This window comes from Typopeltis vanoorti, chromosome 12 (assembly GCF_054136105.1).
Source record: "Typopeltis vanoorti isolate ZY-2024b chromosome 12, IOZ_Tvanoo_1.0, whole genome shotgun sequence".
Classification (NCBI taxonomy): Eukaryota; Metazoa; Arthropoda; class Arachnida; order Uropygi; family Thelyphonidae; genus Typopeltis; species Typopeltis vanoorti.
In genome coordinates, this window is record NC_143560.1 from 76052450 (window position 1) to 76069796 (window position 17347).

The 17347-nt window shown below is 35.8% G+C and overlaps 1 protein-coding gene across 1 annotated transcript in view; it reads right to left on the reverse strand.

Moving 5' to 3' along the window:
- Positions 1–9645, reverse strand: part of LOC150100898 (protein spire homolog 2-like) — a 201317-nt gene extending 191672 nt beyond the window's left edge. Inside the window, exon 1 of the mRNA XM_090401284.1 lies at positions 9384–9645. Coding sequence (XP_090257410.1) covers positions 9384–9645 — 262 coding nt within the window. The remainder of the gene's footprint in view (positions 1–9383) is intronic.
- Between the last annotated feature and the right edge of the window lie 7702 nt (positions 9646–17347).

Sequence of the window (17347 nt, forward strand, 5' to 3'; positions counted from 1 at the left end):
ATCGAGGAAACTAAATGCTGTTTAGGAAAAAAAAAAGTGCTCCTCAGTAACTCTTGAGCTTTGATTGTGGAGCATTATTTCAACCATCACAACTCCCTTCCCCCAGGCACGATCCATTAAAGAGCACCTAAGGAGAAAAATAAAATAAACTGATTGGTTTGACTACGTAAACTATTGCATCTGTGATGCGATTCCTATTCCCGTTTCAAGATATCATATATAGAGAGAGTGGATTGATAAATTCGTGCATATTCCACAGGATGGGCAATTATCCTTCCACATGAAATCACAGCGAAAATATTTTTGAATTAAAATTTTACGAATGTTAACAATCTCTCGGTCTCCGTGTCCTCTCCGCCACACGAACTAAAACATTGTCCATCATCACACTGAAAAACATGGATTCATTTTTGGAGAGAAAAAAAAAATGGCACAAACAAAATATTGCATACTTGGGGAAAATAATTTTTTTATTGGTAGTATCCCAACATATTTTAATCGGTGCTGCTACAGATCTGTATATGTGAAAATTCAGACCAAACAATGCAATAAATGTGGGAAGGGAACTACTGTATTAAAAATGTAACTACTTCGAATTACTTTCTAGAAAATTGACAGATTATATGGTAACTTTTGGGAGCTCATTTGCAATTTCTTTACAGTACAATCTATATTCTACTTTGCGTTAATTGTTTTTCTGCGCATGTGACCAATGGACGTATTTAGAATGTGAATAATGCTCGGAAAAGGCGATAAAATTGTAGTAGGATTAGTACACTGGATGGGCTAAGGATTAGATAATCCAGAGACCAAATATGATATTTTTCAAGCAACTTCTGGTCTCCAATAAACAGAAAGACATTCACACCAAGTGTCGATGTGCTTCCAATCTACAAGTCTGACATAATTAAAATTACGTAATGTACATTTCCAAGTCAGTGTACAGTGGACCCATGTTAGAAATCTCTTTGGTGAGGACGCCAGTAAAAGTTACTTCGAATTAGGTTTATTATTAAATAGTTAATGAAATTTCTGCAACACCTTCGGAAAGTAATGCATTCCAACGTCACTCCACCAAATTAGGTTGTGTAACCAATTTTCTCAAGCGTCGTTTTTCTTCTTTTTTTTTTTCCCCCCAACTTCTCGCAAGTCTTAATTTGTGTGCGCAGAAACTGCAGAGATTTGTTTGCGTTAACAATTTAGTTTCGCACGCAAATTTTTCCAAGCCGTTTGCGAAATGTGCCAACCGCAGTCATCACTGTTCAACGAAACTGCGAGAACAACACCATTCCACTCCCCCCCCCCCGCTTCTCCCCCGCCACTCCTGTTTAATCATATTGATGAAGTCTTCAGCGAAACATTCCGTGGAAATGTAACAGCGGCACGTGCGAGAAATTAGAATATTCAGAGTCGGCACACGAGAAAAAAAAAAAAAAAAAAAAAAAAAGAATGGGCAATGGAAGAATAACATTAACACCAAAGCTGTCCAATAAAAGGAGACACTGATATTATTAAAAAAAAAAAAAAAAAAAAGGATTCGTTTCCAAAGATCGCGAGCCGAATAAATCAATGGAGAGAAAGAAAAACACTAACTCGAGGAGATTCAATTCTCTGTGAAGAGAAATAGAACTAATCGACACCAATGAAAAGATGACATACTTTCTAAGTCTGTGCTTAATTTTGAAAACTACAGACCACATTACACGAGAAAATATCTCAGTATATTCAAAGGATATGACTTATGACGTCATCAGTTATTATTAACACTCTTAAATCACTAGGACTTCCGTAACACAGATGAAAGACATGCCTATTAGATTACAATATTCTGGATTCAGTCTAGAACACTAAAAACTTTCGTAAGAGATTATGTCATGCGAAGGTGAGTTAACTAACCGCCTATTTGAGGGGGGGGGGGGGGATTTAGTGGTGTATATTTTCTACGCAAAAGAAATAAGATATTGATCGTCGTTGTATTTTTTAAGCGATCCCAGATTATATGATTTAGATATTTTAAGGAGAAATCTGCTAAAAAAATACCTTCCCAGTTACTTCCTTCCTGTTAATTAAATATCATTCTACAAATCACAAGATTGAGATTGAGCTATTTTTATTATGTTGTTCCCACCCACAAAAGGTTGTAAATCTATAGCACAATAGTATGAGGTCTCACGGACACCGGGCAATAAACTTCCCCTCTCATGTAAAGACAAGTAATGCATTCCAAAAAACAACATTTGAATTTATGGCAGAAGCAACTATCGCTATGGAGCCGGTGATTTTCCTCTGTTAATTGTGTGTTCTGGTCCGTTTGTCTGTTATGCAGGAAGAAAAACTCGATTGACAATTATCTTAAACATACTGATATTCCACTAAAGCTTAGGAATTCTCAACAGATGTTTTATATTCTCAATTAAACAGTTCAGTACGAGTTTAGGCATTGTTTTAAAAATTGGTCAATTTTTTTTCTTTATTTCAAATCTGAATGAGATTACTTCAAAATGAAGTCACGCTCAGATCTGAAAATTACTTTAAAATGTTTTAAAATTCACGAACTAAAATCGTTTGTATTCCAAAATAAATAAATAAATAAATAAATAAAATAATGAATTACATGCAAGAGGTGGTACAGCGAACATTTACCACCAGCTCAGATAATCCTAAGTGACTGAAGCCAAGTCATCGGAGCAAAAAACCCAGAATTACATTAAGAAAAACTGTAATAAAAGGAATAGAATTTACAAGAAGGATTTCTGATTTCTTGTTTCAGATTAGCAAAGGCAATTAAAACATGTTGCTTCTTATACATTTTCTCAATTGAGTATTCTAAGGGAGATTTGTGTTTAGCAGAAAGTATGTCTACTATGAGCTTCGACTGAGACCAGCTACCCCAGAAAGATTTTTGTGTTGAATTACATGCAAGAGGTTCAAATTCAGGCTTAAACAATACTCTTGGATCGGAAAGGCCTGACTTCTTATCCCAACGAAGAACTAGAAAAGGACATAAATGAGTAAACGTCTCAAATGAAGATTGCAGTTTTTAGTCCAGCAAAACAGACGAAGACCACAAACAATGGTTTGTCGTAATTAATTATAAATGCACCATATGCCCGCTGGCGACATTCAATTTGGTGTGTTGGAAGATTCCCTCATCCTTCAACCCATCCATTCCTTAGGACAGGTAGAGCCCAGTCAAGGCGAATTAATGAAGTTGACATAACACTCCTCTGCTGAATCCTCTACAGGAAAGTATGGCTACTTGTAAAACTGAGTTCAAGAGGCCTGCTTTGAGAGACGAAAACCCCCTAGCATGAAGCCGGCTAACTTACCATTTCATTGAAAATTCTCGATAAAGTTTCCTCAGGTCACAGACGGAATTCGAAGCAGCGTATTTCCAACCAAAGGACTTGTCCATACCAAATGAGCTACGAAAGTTGTTTCCTCCTACATATTCTCATTCAGTTAACCAAATAGATTCTATCATGGATGCATATGGATTTTTCGAGGAATCATAAAGGTTTGTTAACCGAGGGTGACATGACCGATCTCATATGGAGATGAGTGTTTTTTCTCCCGGAAACTAAAAGTAGGATTTTTTTTTATCGTCAGTAATGGCAACCAAACTAAAAACACAGCTCATGTAAAAGAAGAATATATGGAGAGACAACAGGAAGTATTTCGGGGACGACATGACAGTAATTGTGATGAACCTTCTCTTCACGCATTTAAGAAACATCTCTTGAATATAAAAATGTACTCCAGGATTTGTACATTTTCAAGTTCATGGAAACAGTAGTGTCGATTTAAGGCAACTGTTGAGTAGAATCTAGCCGCTAGATTATTATTTCAACAGACGATGCTGTTGGGATTAATGGCGTAGTTATCTGTGTCCATCTGGTAGAATGCGAATGTTACTTAGAAAAAAAAGTTATTCGCTATAAATGTAGGAAACTTTATTGAATTAAGATCACGAAATAAGTGCTGATATTTCACTAATTTCAAGGAAAGAGCTGTAGAAGATTTTGTTTACAAACTATAGTTTGTAAACAAACTTTTGGGATATATATCCTATTTCCCAGAGACACGTTAAGAGGAATTCTACTGAAGCATAGAAATGGAAGAGAATTCACATCACAGTATGTTGACTTTAATAAGCAACAGATGAGCAAACAGTAGCACAAAATTATATATTCATCACTTAGTCTTGCCTCAACTGGATAGTCAAATACATCGCACATTCAAAGCGCATATATATAAATTATGCAAATACTGTACACAATCGTGCTAATAAAGCCGTTGTCAACGTGTGTGTTAATCATACAATTGGAATTTCAGTCAACAAGGTGAGTTTCGTATTATTAACACCTTCATAAGACAGTTTTAAACGGGCTCACAGACTCAAAAAGTTGAATTCACAAACACATCGGGTATATCAGGGATTGCTGTATTCGTGAAAAGACTTATGAACTGATAACGAAGTGAAACATATTATAAATAATGCATGGATGCAGCTTTCTACAAGTAGTCAACATCTTATGTACAAGGGAAGGCGCTGTTGCTCAGACTGCAACTGTATAACAACAGGGTTAAATACCCTGGACGTCGAAGTCGATTATAGCGAAACGACAACGTTTTATGCTTCCACAATGAGTTTATCAGCCACGTCACAGAACAATGCATGTTTTTCTGTCCTTGAGGTGAAAAGCGACCCAATTAATATCTGCAACTTCTCGAGCAAAGTGAAGAGCAGGATGAGACAATCGTTTTTATAACGAACGAGTTAAAAAAATGCGATATTTATGGTATTTAAGGATTAGAATTCGTGATCTTTACCAATTAAAAAATTCAACCAGTATACGCTCAGTCGAACTGTGGCAGAGATTACTGAGCGATCAAAATACTTCGGATATGAAGTAGACTCCAGTAATTCACGAGTGCCAAGAGTCTCCATCTATTTCCAGTGTACCGAAACAGTAACAGCTGCTAGGCACATTTACACACATAATAGTTCCATGCGAATCTAGCATAAGAATTTTTAGAATTTATAACATTCTTTACAGATGATGGATTTCCATACGTTCTGTTTTCTTCCTTATAAGTACTGTCATCAGCCCATCTCACGTATTTCTGAAAGCTGGCATGGTCTGCCAACTTTCACAAATGATGACGTCACAGCTGAATGTCAATAATGGTACATAACTATATAGACGAATTAAAGGGTACGTAAATTTTGTAATTAGGTATGTATAGTCTTTATATGAGAAAAATTTTAATCTAATAAAAAAAAAAAAGATTTGATCATCTAGAAGTGAGAATAATTTCTTATACGTTTTCGTATTTCATGAATAATAAAGAAATCCTCTGCCATATACTATGACAACGGTATGAAGCAATACTTCACACTGCTGACAGAGAAATCATCCCAATAATGGAAGTGCTTCGTGAATCTGATCTCTCGCTTGCCAGTCGATTTTCAGCATGGAGATAAGTGCACCATACACACACAGCCTTTGAAATCGCGTTCTACTACGGATACAAAATTGCACTCCCCCCCCCCCCCGGAAAGTAACGTAACGCTCAGGTGGATGACAAGTTGGTATTATCGTTACTGGTCGTGAAATGGCTAACATTCTGTTTAGGGAACAGCTTCAATGCATGCGTAGACTTGAAATGTCCAATCAGCTTAAGAGGACCAATGTTATTTGAAAGAATACAAGTTCAGAATGGGTTATGAGCAAATTATGGAATATTTTTTCCCGGTCACTTTAACTGTCAAACTTTTGTGACGTTTATAATTTTCGATTCAGAAAAACATTAGGAATGAACCCCCGATTTAAAAAGTTCTTATCCATGCACTAGGAAAGCATAGGAGCATTTCAGCTAAGCTAATGAGAACAACATGAATTATTTCTAACGGTTTTAGTACAAATGTCACGAAATGATTGCATCCTTGTGTTACTCTGAAAACCCATAAGCTCACCAAAATGCGAAATAATTTATAAGGATGGGAAAGCTAGTTCAACTTTCATTTTAAATGATACTAATATAACTGATAAGGAGTATGATAATCTCGATCCCGTATCACTGTTTGCCTTATGCCAACTAAAACTCATTTTAAATCAGCCCCAAATAATTGACAAATATAAATCGTGACGATTTATCGAGAAGTATTTTGATAATGTTGCTAAGATGCTATCAATAAAATGAGTACAATATCGAAAGATGCCTACAAACTGGCCTGAAACTATTGCATCATTTTCATATATTTATGTCAGATATGGGGGGTGGCAACCCTTCTCAAGGGAGTCCGAACTACTTCCCATAATACAACGTGTTATTAGTACAATAATTATTGTAGAGAAAGAATGCATAAATTGGAGTCTAGTTCTTGAGGCTGATGACGAGTTGGGAAAAAATAATGTAGAAAACCATTTTTAAAATTGTAAATGTATGCATGCATATTTTTTTTTATTAAATTATCGTTTAAAGAACTCAGAAGTACCATTCTGTCCCCTAAATTTAAAGCAATTTACCTAACATCACAATATTTTACTTTTAGCCTTTATCTCTTTAAAAAATACAGCGTTATGTTTATATGATTGCCAATTCTCTGGCGATCAAAAACAGCTAAAAATAAAAAATAAATAAAGTCAATGAAATTTGCATCCAGTTGAGTTAGAAGATAAAACTCGCTAGAAACTAAAAGGACTTCCATGCATTATTAAACAAGATATTTTGATGAAGTTCACCAATTACTTCAGCGTTAGGTGATTGCTTTGGGTTCTCAGGCCCCCAGGGTCAGCCACTTATGCCACTCAAAAGAAGTTCACCAGCAGAGGGGAGTTCAGGTGAATGGCAAGCTACAAGATAAGTAATGCGGTTTCTTTATTTGCTTTCTCTATAGAAAAATTAAAATACCCTGCGGGTATTCAAAGGGATGAGAGATTCTAACATGAGGTCATGTGTTTCGGGCAAACAGTCGACGTGATGTGTCCTGGGATGACTCTGACCACGTAACGGTGGAGCTGATTGGCCCATTGCGGCGTAACAGGTTTGGCACCGAAAGGATGAGTCGAGACCAGTTCACATCTCCCTCGATCGCTTCCCTCCACACCTGCCGCCGCCGGTTTCATCGCTTCCTTCTCTCCTCGACGGGCACGTGCGTACGTAGGAAACCAGTTCCTTTACGACAATTCCTGGCCACGGCCACTTCCACATTTCAGGTGACGGATCCTCCAATCTCACGCGCGGTGTTGTAACAGATCTCCCGACAAAACAATAACACTTCCTGTTATTCTGCTTCCGGTGGTCCCACTGTAGGACCAAACGACCCCCCGATGTGTGTGTGCGCCTCGAGTGTCTACACCTGCGGAGCAGTGGAGAGGGGGGGGGGGGTTTGCAGATTACAGAGGATTTAGCGGATTAACACACATTAAAAAAGTCTTGTAATGCTGAAGGAAATCTGCGGCATTTTTTTTATATAACTTATCAAACGGCATTACGCCAGATGGCGGTCAACGTAATAAAAGGTCATTCACACTGAAAGAGCATCGTCGAGGTGTGCATACAGCTGTAATGGGAGGGAAATAGAAGAAAAAAAAAAAAAAACACTCAAATCTTGACTATCTGCCTATAAGGTATAAAGGCAGTAAGAAACAGAGGGGTCCATTACAAAAAAAAAGTCGAGTTGCTGAAAAAGGTCACCTTGAATTATTGAACTTGACCTTCAACTCTTCGAAGATCTATTATTGTAGATGGTGTATCCAGATACTCACAAGCATATATATGTGTGATATAAATTCGAAATGTGATCACGTCTGAGCCTAAAGCACCCGCTATTTGCTTTGTAGTGTGCAGCATTCTGATTAAAATGTTCGCCATCAGGGCAAAGTAAAAGGATAAGCCGATCGAAGATTGGCAAGCTACCAGGAGACAACTTTCACACACGTAACTTTATGGATAGTTGATTGTAGAGCATATCATGACAGCTGGCGACGAATTTGGGTAATAAAATCTAAGTCAAGCATGGATGGCTGCATTTCGCTGGTTTTTTTTTTCTTTTAAGTAATATAAATACAACAGAAAACGAATAGCAACTGCTTATTTTCAAGTGGCAAGTTAGATTAATATAACTATCCCCTAATATAATCATATTGATAAAAAAAAAAAACCTAAATAAAAATGAGTGCATCATCCAAACAAATTATTATCGTTTGATTAGTAGTGATGTCATTTATTTGTGGGATAATATGTCAAGCAATCAGTGATATAAATATCTGTGAAAACATTAAAACTAAACAGCTTCTACTTAGCACTATACTCGTATATTATGAATGAAAAACTGTAGTTAGTTTCATACTTCTATTGATATGCAAGCTAAAAATTAGAACAGTCAACAATGTGCTGAACATATCCAAAGGCGATCCCAAAAGTATTTTATTGTACTCGCACGGCATTACAAATCAATTATGGGTGGAACACCATAATCATTACTATAATGACTAATCAAAAAAATCTGTACGAAGCTTTGTAAGAGAACTATTAGGATATACACTCGTTGGATGGGATTGTTTGCAGTGCTTAATCTCAGTGACGTTGTAATCTACGATGATTTCACTTTACTGACGCACACATTGCAATTCCAAAGGCCAATAGGAATATTTTGATGTAGTAATTATGAAGGCAATCCTTATCGAAATCACACTTCCGACATGCGGCCGGTGGTAAATATGAGTACAGCACCATCAAAAAGTGTATAGATGTAGAACATATCCGCTGATATTACACTAATAATAAATAATAAAAAAACCTCTAAATTTTAAGCTGAACAATTTCTAATGACACTTGACTGTCTTGTTTTCAAGTATCTTCTTCACAGTTAAAAATAACCGATTATATAATTAAAAAATTCTTACAACGTAGTCTAATAAGATGTTACTATGGCTACAGGAAAATCATGTAAGTTGGTATTAAAATCGCTTAACTAAATGGTGATAGCCGAACATGACTTCTGTGGTGTAATGAATTGTCACTAACAACGGGAACTCGATCAATACTAGGTAAATGAGACCATAAGCGCGCGCGCGCGCACACATGAACGATCTGTATATAAACACCGACATCCCCCCCCCTACTATACATCATTATTAGCCAATCACACTTGGTTTACGAAAGCAAACAAAAGGTTTAAAAAAATACAAATACACCTTATAACAATCTATTAAAATAGATCTGAAGATAGCACGTGTAAATAGAGTTCATACTAATATCTTAAAACTAAATATACCAGAAAACGAACTATTATTTGGGGGGGGGGGGTTGTTATTGGTCAGACCGTGGACTGTAGGTTACAATATACGCATTGGTAAGATTAAAAGACCTACCTGAGTCTTCATCTCGAACTGTTGAGGTGTGTACAGTTCCATCCTTGAGGATCCGTATCTGAGAAGTGTCAGTGATCGTAAAACAGAAGGAGCTATCGCCGTACCACTCCTTCATCAGACATTTCGAGGTCTGATAGCAAACTGCCCAAGCTTGTTCCTCGCTGATCGGAGCGTTAAAAGACTGTAAGATGGACAAAAGTTGAACACATCCGTTGCTGTCAATCTCACAACGCGGAGCACTCCGCTCCTCCTCGTCCGCCATGTCTTTCGTCTGCGATCTAGAAAGTAAATGACGGTCGCCAGCTAAAGCGGCGGTGTAATGCGCAGCTGCATGACGCAGGTGGGGATGACTGGGAAATAGGACGGATTATCAGGGAGTTAGTCATATGCTTGTCTTTACGGCCATCCCCTAACCCCCCCCCCCCCCAAGGGAGAGTTATTCATTAGTTCTTATCGAAATAAGTTTTGGTGGAAGATGACAAAACATGTCAACGAAAGATAAGCAAGGTGTAAGAGACGGCTAATGGATACAGTATGCAAATTTGCTGATACTGCACATGAAACACGTCTTGCTGCTTCCAGTAGATAAAATAGACAGCGCATACAGAAATATCACGTGGGATATTATCGTGTGCAACTCGCTCTTAACGTGTCCCAAATTTGACCTACGATATTAATGAAGTAGTCATTTGTGCTGGTTTTTGGAAGGATCAGTCGGCTGTAATTGATGCATCAGCTGAGTGTAATTCATCTCAATGACTATCAATATGAACAGTGTTTTTATTAATATATTAACTCAGTCTAATCATTTAAGCTAATAAAAAGAATTCTGTAAATCTAAAACTTCGTTCTGTGGCAAATGCTAAAACCAGCTCGGTGATTTAAAGAAACTCAATAATGATATTGTATTGCTACCGATTTTGTATAACCTAAATGTTGATAATACAATGTACCTTACCGGTTGTATGCAGTACCTGTTTACGATACACAAATAGGTAATAAACACAAGTTGCTAAATCGACCAAATGAAGTAACTGGACTATTGACCCGACCTTTGGTCGCATCAAGTTGCAATGATTTTTAGAAATGCGCTCCTTCCTCTGTTTATAGTTTCTATGACTCAGCTCTTCAAGGTCTTTAGGTTTCCTTGTGTAATAAACGAGGTCGTTGTTGTCTCTTCGGGGTAGTTCCTTGGGAGACGGCCTAATCATCAAGTTCGTTAGCAGCCATTTAATCACCACAAATAATAGATTTTTGAAATTATTTCATATTGTCTATTAATCTCTAGAAATGCAAGATTCTTGAGGAAATCAAGGATCTCTTAATGCTCAAAATTCTATTACTATTATTGAACATTGAAAACATGGTTTCGGTTGGACATCAATTTTTTTTTTCTAATAGAAATAAAAAGAAAAGTATAAAAATACTGCTGAGATAGAATATTATGAGATAAACATTTGGGTGAATATCAAAGTGATAAAGATTTGGTTTTTCCTTTAGAATACCAAAACACCGCACGTTCAACATTTTTTTTTTTTTTTTTTTTTTTTTTTTATTATTCAGCTACGGGAAATTACTACTGGTATATACAGCACTGCAGGCTATCCCGAATATTACTGAATCCTTGATTGCTTTACTGTAATAAAAAAAGGGAAAAGAGAAACGTTGTTTTGATTATATTTTTTTCATTAAAACAAACGTGTATTTAAAAGAGATACGAATAGTATTCGCAACGAATTCGAACTTGAGTATATGAAGAGTTTGGATTGACTGAAATTAGAATTTAGACAATTCAGGTCATAAGATCAATGGATTATGTCTGTTAATTGCATCCTGCAGCTAGTTTGTTTGTTTTGTGGAGGAAAAAACTCTTCCATCGAAGTATGTGACCAAATCATCTTTATATGAAAAACCTGATAAAAGTTCCAGCAGAACTTTGTATCGCAGACGGGATTCGAACTTTGATATTTCCAGCTGAAGGAAAATTATCGTGTTGTTCTCGCAAATGTACTATGAAGAAGTGTATTAAAAAGAGGGATGTTTTAAGGTTTTTTAGTAGTCCGTGTTTTACTAGTCATATACTACAACTTTTCACCTATATCTTACTGCAAACAACTTTCAATATTCTTTCGCAGTTTCGAAATCAGTACTTTCATTAGTATATCCTGTACTAAAACTGAAAATTCACAATGATTTTCTGTTTGGTTTCTGGGAAAGAGTTTTTCCCATGCCTTGATTTCTGCACGGTGTAAATGTAATTTAAATAATTTCAAATAAGTATTCCCTTTACTGTCATGCTTTAGTTTTAGCATGCAACTAGAACACAGAAAAATTATACTTTGACTTTATTATTTCAATAGCAAGATTATATTTTCAAGAACAGTATAACTTTCACGCTTTCCAGCCAATCACTGGAGATTATAAAGGTAACAAGGAGGATGCGAAAGAAGATTTACAACTGCATGTAGTCCAGGGAGTGCTTTACACATCTGGCACGTTAAATCTGTTGAGTGGAATCTTTTTTTGATGTCTTCGTAACAGAATTCTGGAATTTGGGGCCGCTGGTGTATAATCACAAAGACTAAATCAGAAAGTATCATGCAATTTACGAATGATTCTCAAGATGATACTTGCTCAATTCTAAGCTTTCTTTTATAGGAAACGAGCATGAAATTAGAATGAACTGTGAATTTCTAAGAATATTATTAGCTTTCAACTAATCCTTGTTTAACATTTAGTCGAAAAATTTTAAACGTCTCTTTTGAACTATTAAATAAGTTCACTCTGTGCCCATGTCGCGATAAATGCAACCTTTTCTAAAGTGGCTTTTAATCAATTTCGTGATAGATGAATTCACCGTCAAGTTTTTATCATCTTAAAAAGATTTTTAGACAGACAAGGAAGTCCCTTTTAGCTAATGGAAATACAAAAAGCATATATTAATGTCATCGCGAGCTTCGCGTATTCTCATCACCTGTCAGTTAAGAAAGGCCCTTTTTTTTTAGAGATTAATCCGAGTAGATCTACGTGCGAACTATTTAAATAAATATCTTTGGAGAACACATAACACTAACGATATATACATGTATAAAAAGTCCACGTTCTATCCAATTATAAATTACTTCCGTTGCCCAGAGTTACAGTAAGAGTCAGTCCACTTTTTGAAAGTGGCAATGTTTACTAACATTAAGAGAATGGCTGCAAAAAATGCTTCTTATACACTTTAAAGATTTACAGTTTTTCTTTATCGATGCAATAAATAAGGAAACATTGTTGCGTGCTCGAGAAACAATCATCAGCCTCATTTGGTTGTTAATTAATGTTACAAAGAAGGAAGTGATGAAAGAAAATTGCTGGGTCGAGAATATTTGCGTGCTATGATTTCAATTGTAATCCAGCATAGAAAAAATGCAAAAGGAAAAAAAAAAAACAGAATAATAAATGCTGGTACAGGCAATAATGATTTTTCATTTGTATTTTTAAATTTTATTTTCAAACTACCCACTGGTTTTAGATTTAATTCAATGATTCTTTATTTTTTTTTACTTAACCTGTCACCCGTTTTCCTTTGCTATAATTCATGGTCTGGAAGAATTTTAATGTCTTTTTCTTTAGCATTTATGTTTCCCATTCGAAGCCGAATATTAACACTCGGCGATCATTATATGTCGTACTTACCAGATAATGGGCTATTTTGGATTCGATTATCTGGCTGAACATGAGCATCGAGAATTGCGCCTAGAAAATGAGCCTTATGACGTCTTCTGGGATTTGAATTGATGATGCTGTAAGAGGCAACGAAGAAAGACTTTTTTTTTTTTTCTTCCCCTATTGTCTCTCAAATTCGTGGCGATTTATTTCTGGTCTCATTTATTTTCTCCAATGTGTTGCGTGTTTTGTATCATCCATTTGATAGGTAGACTTAGAATTATTTTGATTGGATCTTTCCAGTTTATTTGACTATGCGTGCGATATATCTTCCATGATAAATAATAATCAAGTTGCGCTCTTAACAATGTCATCTCCTTTTTCCTTTTCCCTCTATATTTTCTGTATGAGTAAATGAGAGAGGCTTTGTTTATGATTATGCTCAAGTAACCTATGAAAGTAGTATATCTATTAGCTGTGTGTTCTAAGACTGCTTTGTGTTGAATGTGGGAAAAAAACTTCAGTTTCTTTGATGAAAATTTCTGTCGTGCGACACCGGCTGACTCACCTTCGCTTGAAAAATCCTTAGAAAGGTTCCTTGCGTCCTAGATGCGATTGAATCAGAATTTTTTTTTTTTTTTTCCGACTGCGCTACTGACGCAGTCGGAAGAAATGCAAAGAAGAAATGGATGGATTAAATCGAGTTGTTGTTTAGGATTAAGCCAAGGATGGTAGTGAGTATGTTATAGCTCTCGTTGTTTTGTTGAGGGAGGGGGGGGGATAACTCGACTTTTCGTGAGGGAAAAAAAAAATAAAAAAACTAGAATTAATGCTTATGAGACTAACTAACTACTCACTTGCAGTTGAAATTCCTTATAAATATTCCTCAATTTCTAAGAAATATGAAGTCGGATCTTTCCAGTTAATAAACTCCCTCTCTTATAACACGCATATTTTCGCTATTCTTTTTATGTGCGAAGAATGCTAAAAAAAATTTAAAAAAAAATTGTAGATTGAGTTTTAAGTTACTGATTCTGTTAACCAACATAACTATTTTTATGTATTATTATTATTATTATTATTATTATTATTATTATTATTATTATGTGAAACCTCCAGGGAGTCCAAAGACTCATCGAGGGAGGGTTCCTCCTCTACAACTCTGCGTCTCCACCACTCACTCCAACTACAGCGAACCGCATCATCTACACCAGGGTTTCCCAAATGTGTTCCGCGGAAAGTGAATAAGTGTTCCGTGATCTCAGTAACCAAGCCGTGTATTTTTAAACATGGAAGTAATCCGAGAAAGAGAATACTGCTGTTTATACCGATCATAAAAATTGCCTGCAAGCCGATTACAACAATGGGCGGCGTATCCTCTGTTCTCAAAACTGAACGAAATAACATCTGTGTTGCAAATGCTAGTGACCAATCACCAAGGAAGTACAAAGAAAATTTTCCCCTGAAATTGAAGATCAAGGTAGTCTCTATCCGGTTCTCAAATCTAGTAATTATTATTACGAGCAACTCCAAGGAGTCCTTAGACTCATCGAGGGGATAAGTCTAAGTTCAGTAATACTGAATACTTTCTTCGCAAGTTCGTATTGTAGGGTGAAAGTGCTTATTTCGAAACCAAAGTGCCGTGATTTTTTAAAAGTAATAGGCCTACAGCTTTAAATGTTAATATGAATAAGAGACAAGGGACTTTGTTTAATTTTGGTGTTAAGAAATCTCTTACTGAAGGTGTTTGTGACGCAACAGATAGTGATTCATCCACCTCCAGCCTACAAAGCGATCTCCAGGATGTACAAAAGGAGGGGAAAACTCCCAGCACACAGGAGAAAAAGTCTGCATTCACTCGTAAGTACTTATAATTAATATTATAAATTTTTGGTGATCAGAATGGGATATGTCAATGAAAATCAGCATAAATTAATTTAATGATATTGGCCTGAGGAAACTACAATATGCTACAAGATTTCATTAGTCCAGTGATTGATAACTAATTTAAATGTAATTTTATATTTGTCAACATGTCATACCGCCGTATACATAAGTGTACTAATACTCTTTATGATTATGCCATAATTAATTATTAATACATTACAAAATAACCAAGGTGTTCCGTGAAAATTTCAAGATTTGTGAGGTGTTCCGTAGTAGGAAAGATCTGGGAAATGCTGATCTACATCAACGCCATCTACTGCCCACCACCACTAGTATTTTCACAGACAATCACAAACATCCATGTCCACGGCGAGAATCGGAATGTCACCCTGCTTTCTGGAGACCTGAAGTGACTATTAAAAATGTCTGGTTTGTACAGCAAAGGTTCCTCGGATTATCATCAAATTCCTGCCATGTATCCTCAAGAGGTGTACAGGATATGATAGTACTACATTCCTCGGATTATTTAATTATTAATCTACAAGGAATTACTAAATGCGCTAGAGGTTCCTAACCTTCTATGAGTGGAATTCACATAAAACAATCTGAAAGCGAAGATTTCAACGTCCATAATAGTTTACTTTGGATGAACAAATAGCGAAAATCTGATTTTTGCGTTTTCTAAGAAGAACAGCTACAGAAACTTGTGAACTTTTATAAAGTGTTCACATAGATTCCGGTCGACAAATATCGACAGGCTTCTTGACGGCAAATACAGACTAGAACATGATCCTGTGAGTGGCTCCTTGTCATATTCTATTCCCTTTCACATCAGTAACAGATGTTGCAGCAAGTTCAAACAGCTCGGGAACTTCAATAACTGTCAGAAAGCAGAACGTCCTCGAAATATTTCAAAAATATCTGAATTGAAGTATTCGAAATACTTTTTACACCTGAATAATCGGGTTCACATTTTTGTCAAAAGCTGTGGAAGAAATAGTTGAAAAACCAGAATAAACAGAACGCTTTTTCAAACATCTCAAAGGCACAAAAGGAAATTTTTTTTTCTTACGCAGAACTCATTAATAATTGATAACGTAATGGAGTCTTGTTTGATGCATTATCCAACTCAACACAAAATTTTCTATTAATAGAGATGGCAGTCAACATCAAAATAAGACGGCGCGTTTGAAAGTACTGTTCGCATTTTATAACGTGGTTCTTTTAAGCATTCCCTTTGCAAAGACTCTCGTTATTCTCCCCCACATGTTGCACAGCTGAATCATTAATCTCCTCGCTCTGTTTATTGTGATAGTTGTTAAATTCTTCAGTGAAATTTACTAGATTTAATTATTAAATTACTAAAAGTAAACTTTACACTAAGAATCATTTATCAGAAAAAAAAAAAAAGACTTACAGCAGTGAATGAAAATGTTGTCGGTGTGATATTAATGTGAGTAATGTCGGCCATTTTTCAGATTTAGTGAGGCTACAAAATGAGCATGATGTCTAGGATGAAATTAAATAAATAATAAATCCAATAACGTATTTTATTCCTCAAAGGGAGTACAGGAGACTGTTTACCCTAACTAGCTTTTGGAAAGTTTGGGAGAGGGGGAAGCTAATTCCACCGTTAGCCAATCACAAATAGCTGGCCTAATACTATGAATGATTTTAACTGTGATCCGGGAAACAAGAGTATGGCGGACAACTACAACCATCTCGTAGCCCCTAACCGTAACAATATATAATGTCTTCGATTTCTTTTCGAGTTGAGGGATTAAAAACCCGGGTTTTCAGGATGAAATTTATTATTACAAACTGTTTTTTATCCTTCATCAACTTTCTTTCGAATTAAGAAGATAACAAACGAAGTGTTTTGAAAACAAAGAATAAAAAAATAAACAAAAGAGAACACGACTCAATACTTCCTCTTTAGGACCTGAAAGTCAAGTGCGCTATTTAAAAAAAAAAAAAAAAAAAAAAAAAAAAAAATCTGTATTAGAACAGTCTCTGCATACCAAGTTTTCTTCTTGTTTCTCTCATAAAATGTTTCCTAGCTCAGGTATAGAAATAATTCAGTTGAACTAATATTATCACTACATTAAATAATAATAATAATAATAATAATAATAATAATAATAATAATAATAATAACAGCAAATGCAGATTCTGCGATCAGAAAGACGAGATTGTGGAACATCTAATCAATGTCTGCAGCAAGATAGCTCAAACTGATTATAAATACCGCCATGATCAAGATAATTCATTGGCATGTATGCAAAAAATATGGCTTTCCTACTTCTGATAACTGGTGGCAGCATAAAATAGAGACAGTATTGGGAAACGAAATAGCAAAAATTCTCTGGGACTTTAGAATACAAACTAATCGGCATTTGGAACACAATAGACCTGACATCACACTCATC